Source organism: Lethenteron reissneri, unplaced genomic scaffold, assembly GCF_015708825.2.
Source record: "Lethenteron reissneri isolate LAM-NWPU_2019-01 unplaced genomic scaffold, ASM1570882v1 scaffold_334, whole genome shotgun sequence".
NCBI lineage: Eukaryota > Metazoa > Chordata > Hyperoartia > Petromyzontiformes > Petromyzontidae > Lethenteron > Lethenteron reissneri.
Window position 1 is genome coordinate 1 of NW_026891856.1, and position 5357 is coordinate 5357.

Here is a 5357-nt window from a genome sequence, read left to right on the forward strand (position 1 = left end):
CGCTCGAGGGAGCGGCAGGCGAAGGGCTCGGGGCGGGACCGGCAGAGGAGGGACTCGCGGTCGGCCTCGAGGAACCGCAAGCCGCGCAGCCGCTCGCGGTCGGCCCAGCGGCCTCGCGACGTCCGCGCCAAGTCTCGCTCCGCGTCTCGCGACCGGCTCCGCAGGGGACGGGGGGGCCGCTCCGCGTCTCGCGAGCGGAACCGGCGCGAGCGGAACCGTTCGCGCTCCCCGTCGCCGCCGCCCCCGAGGAATCGGGGCCTGCGGGCGAGGTCTCGCACGCCGTCCACCGGGAGGCGGGCGAGGGGGGCGAGGGCGGCGACGCCGCTGCTGCCGCCTTCTCGCGACCGTGGCCGGAGGCAGACGTCGCGCGATCGAGGCCGGAGAGGGAAGTCCAGGTCGGTGTCGCGGGATCGAACGCGGAGGCAGAAGTCGAGGACTTTGTCGCGAGATCGCAACAGGAGAGCGAAATCGAGGTCGGTGTCGAGAGATCGCATCCGAAGGCAGAAGTCAAGATCATTATCTCGGGATCGCAACAGGAGAGTGAAATCGAGGTCTGCGTCGCGCGATCGCAACAGGAGGGCGAAATCCAAGACGCCGTCTCGCGACTTCAATCGTAAACACAGGTCGAGATCTGTATCTCGCGATCGCAGCAAGAGGGTTAAATCCAGGTCTGTATCTCGCGATCGCAACAAGAGGGTTAAGTCCAGGTCGCCATCTCGCGATCGCAACCGTAGGCACAGGTCGAGATCGGCGTCGCGCGACCGCACAAAGAGAGCGGTGAAATCGAGGTCGGCATCGCGCGATCGCGGTCGTAAACACAAGTCGAGATCGGCGTCGCGCGATCGCGCCAAGCGAGTGCTCAAGTCGAGATCGGCGTCGCGCGATCGCAAGCAGAAGGCGAGAAGCGGGTCTGCGTCGCCGGGCCGCGGGGGAGGTCCCGCTCCGCCTCGCCGGACGGTGGCAAGAAGGCATCCACGGAGGAGAGCGACGTCGCTGCAAGGGGCGCCGAGGCTCGCTCTCGTTCTCACTCGCCCGGCAAGGAGTGCCTCAAAGTGGAGGGATTGAAGATTGAACGCGCTGATGAGGGAGTGGTTGAAGTGGGGGGGAAGGTGGTAAAGGCGGAAGCGGAGGAAGCTGGTGTGGAACGGCCGAGTGGAGGGGAGGCTGTGGCGAATGATGTGGCGAATGATGTGGCGATAAAGGTGGAACCCGGTGACGGCTCGACAAATGATGGCGGAGGAAATGCGGGAAAAGCGGAGGATGTGAAGCTTCAGATTTCCGTCGGAAACGACGATGTGAAGAAGCCACTTGCTGGAGAAAAAGATGACACCTTGGACCCACACAAGGCAGCGGGAGTCGCGTCAAATGATGCCACCGTAAAAGAAGAAGATTCCTTTTCGAAAGATGAAGCACCTAAAGATACTTCGCCGATTAAAACCACAGAAGCCGTATCTGTCTGCAAAGAACCAAAAGATTCTTCCGATACCGAGGAGTCAAAATTGTCTGACCTCACCACGGCGTCGACGGACGATCGTCTTCCGGGAGAGGCCGCCGATACGAGCAAGGAAGCTGAGAAACGCAAGAGGGACTCCGGCTCTGGCAGCCGCTCGCCCAAGCGGCGTCAGGAGTCGCCGAGCCCGCGCGGCGCGGCCGTGCAGAGGAAGCGTTCGCGCTCGGACTCGAGGCACAGGACGCCGGCGGACTCCGCCCGTGCCGGCGATCGGAGCGACGCCACGAAGGGCCGCTCTCGTTCCCGCGACCGCAAGAGGAGGGAGTCGGCTGAAAAGAAGCGCAGGAGCCGCTCGCGCTCGCGGGATCGCAAGGATGCGGCAGCCGCTCGGCCGCGGGACGCGAGGCGGAGGTCGCGCTCCCGGGAGGCCAAGAGGAGGTCGGCGTCTCGAACGCGAGATGCCAAGAGGAGGTCGGCATCCCGATCCCGGGAGACCAAGCGCAAATCCCGCTCCCGATCCCGGGAAGCCAAGAGGGTATCGGTGTCCCGTTCTCGTGACGTGAAGAAGAAATCCCGATCCAGATCCCGGGAAACCAAGAGGAAATCTCGATCCCGATCGAGGGAGGTGAAGAAGCGGTCGGCGTCGCGGTCGCGCGACGCCAAGCGGAGGTCTGTGTCCCGGTCACGGGACGCCAAGCGGAGGTCTGTGTCCCGATCGCGGGACGCCAAGCGGAGGTCTGCGTCCCGGTCGCGCGACGCCAAGCGGAGGTCGCGATCGCGGTCCCGGGGTCTCCGCCGGAGGTCTCGCTCGCGCTCGAGGGGGGCGATCGCACGCCGGCGCCTGGGCCGCTCCCGCTCCCCCCGCGAAGGGACGCGACGCGCCGCGCGCTCGCGCTCCCGCGGGGCAAAGCGAGCGTCGCACGACGACGCCGCCGGGGGCAAAAGGCGGCGCTCGCGTGACAAGTCCGACAAAGAGGCGGGCGACGGCAAGGCAACGGAGGCGGCCGCCGCCACCGACGCCGGCGGTGCCGGTGCCGGCGCCGGCGGCGACGCCGAGAAGAAGGCGGCGGGAGAGGAGAAGGCGCAGGAGGGGCGCCGCAAGTCGCGGTCGAGGTCGCGAGGCCCGGCGCGGCGCGGGTTTCGGGTGAGCCCCTTCAGGATGCGACGGCGGAGGTCGCCGATGAGGAGGAGGGAGCCCAGCCTGTCGCCGCTGCGCCTCTCCGAGGAGGGTGAGTTGGGGTGGGGGGTGGTCATCCCTGGTGTTGTGCCATTTTGTTTCATCGTCCAAACGACGCGGGTTCGTGCGGCAGTTGTAAATCTGCGTCTTGCTTCCTTGAAACGGCGCTTGTCGGCCAGGAAGATGACATTATTACGCGGGACAACATCTCGTGTGACTTACAATGCTTCGTCACCACCGATTTATTGGACGTATGTATGTCCAACTTCTTTCGCACAGTACGTTAGCCAGCCGAGCCAATCTAAAACCAATGCTTGTTGGAAAGAGTTACAGGTTCCACGCACGCATACGCATCATGCTTTAGTCATACTACAAAGAACCGAATTGTTGTCTTGGGTTGTGGAACTTCCACCATTGGCTCTGCGCAGGGCTGTGAACAGGACATGAGAGCCCAATGCATCGATGCTCATGAGAGCAGGAAATCGCTGCCTTTATGACTCTTGACTGTTGTACAGTATCCCCACGTTATTCACGAACTCGCTGTCCGCGAATTTAGCGGTCCGCGAATCGCATCTGGAACTCTGCATGACTGCTGCATCGGGAGAGAGAGAACGAAAGTGATGAGAGAGAATGTGATGCGAGATGGTGATGACATATAATGTGATGAGATATTCATATTTTGACATTTATTTTTATAATTGTCATGCATTTGATAGTTTATATTTTAACGTAATGCATTCAAAATCTTTTTTGAGGTTTTCGAAGGCCAATACCATTTATCCCGCAACATTTGCTATTCACAAGCATCTCCGGAACATATCCCTTGCAAATAACGAGGGAATACTTTACAAGGTATTGCATTCCTGGGCGGGGGGCGGGCGGGCGGGCGGACGGGTGGTGACGCACGCAGCTGGTAACTCCCATCTCGCGCCAAGAAAGGGCCTGGGTAAAATGTTCTACTCGGGCAGCTTTCTGTATTGGTTTCCCTCCAGATATGCTGGATTCCTCCTCGCAGCTGAAGCATAAGCATACATTGTAAATGGTCTTCTTGGTTCTTTCGGTAAAGTCACGTAGAATTATTTTAGTATATTTTATTTTTATTATTTCATTATTTCCCTTCTACGTGACTTTACCGAAAGAACCAAGAAGATGAATCCCTGCAGTCACGAAAGCTTTAAATCGAAATTGTAACTGGTGTTGGTACAAACGTCACAATGCCGAAAAATTACCAGCAAATTACTAATTTGGGATCGCGCGTGGCAACTTTGGCTCGTTACTTCGCAAACTTGGCCGGACCGTCCTGTAAAAGAGTTGTGATTTTGTGGTGGTTTCCTGGGTAAACAAGTGTAATAATACCATAAAGTTAAAGTGGTCGTGTATTTGTGTGTGGGTGTCTGCAGACAAAGCTCAGCTGTTGGAGATTGCTCGGGCCAATTCGACGGTGGTGAACCCTAAGGTGAGGATGAGCAAAGCCACGTCGCCGCTATTGCCCCAGTGGTGCCGCAGCGGTGAGAGTTGCGGGTGGGAAAGTCGTCGGGGCCAGGAACGGTGGGAAAGAGGAGTGACGCTTGGAGGCGCGCTGGCCCTGGTGCCGTGTTACGTTTATGTGCGGGGGCAGTGGCGAGGGAAGCATGGCCTGGCCCGCAGTTGTGCACTTAGTTTGGCCGAATTCCCCCACCTCTTTTAAGACTTTAAAATATCGGCTTGACTTTCATGAGACAAACGGTACTCTCGTTTGAAAGAGCGAGCAGGGGGGAAATGCAGCCCCCCCTCCCTCTCCTATCGCTGTCTAGACCAGAGGACACTTGACGGGGTCTCGGAGGTAGCTCTGTGACTTTCGCTGCCGTGGGCCGTTCTCAAACAAGACGGGGGTCGCCCTTCGAGAGATCCGAATGAATTCTTAATCGCGTGCCGTGGGGGGAAATTAACTCAAATAAATCTCGTGAATCTGCCCGTCCTATCCCCCCCCCTCCCCCTTTCACGCTACAAGGTGAGCGTGGGCATCATGAACTCCATCGGACCGGCCGCGGCGCTCTTGCCGCTCATCATGAACCAGCCGCCGCCGCCTCCGCCGCCACCTCAGCAGCCGTACCAGCCGTCGCCCAATTCCCCTCCCACGCCGATCCCCTGGCGGCGCTCGCCATCCAGCTCGCCAACCAGCAGGCGCTGCCCACCGGCCACATGGGTGGAGGCGGAGGAGGAACAGGAATGGGCAACCCCTTCCCGTTCGCGGCCATGTTCGGTCACGGCGGCATGGGCGGCATGGGCGGGATGGGCAACATGGCCAGTATGGCCAACATTGCCAACATGGCCGGCATGGCCAGCATGGGCGGCATGTGCGGTATGGGCACTATGAGCAGTATGAGCAGTATGAGCAGTATGGGTGGTGGTGGCGGCGGCGGCGGTGGCGGCGGTGGCGGCGGCAACAACAACCAGCCGGACTTTGAGAAGCTTCGAGCAGTGGTGGCCGGAGTGAACAAGGACCACATGATGAACACGATACAAGAGTTGACGCAGGTGAGCGTGCGTGCTTGCCTGCACGACGTGCGAGCTGTCTGTGGGTGTCGTGGAGAGAGTGGTGTGTTGCGTGCGTGATGTGTCGCATGCGTGATGCATCACAATAGCCTGGTCTTGGTTGGCTGATGAAAGTTGCAAGTGAGATTTTCAGCAATGCTTGGAGCTGGGGGTTGGCATCAATCCTGCCTCATGATGGCGAGGGGAAATGGCCGA

The 5357-nt window shown here is 59.8% G+C and overlaps 1 protein-coding gene across 1 annotated transcript; it reads left to right on the top strand.

Moving 5' to 3' along the window:
• Nucleotides 1–815: 815 nt before the first annotated feature.
• LOC133339799 (serine/arginine repetitive matrix protein 2-like) lies at nucleotides 816–5037 on the top strand (the record flags this gene model as incomplete). Its single annotated transcript, XM_061547942.1, has 3 exons — nucleotides 816–2679; nucleotides 4028–4083; nucleotides 4618–5037. Coding segments are annotated over 3 exons (2286 nt in total), but the record flags the coding sequence as incomplete, so codon positions are not given.
• Nucleotides 5038–5357: the final 320 nt, after the last annotated feature.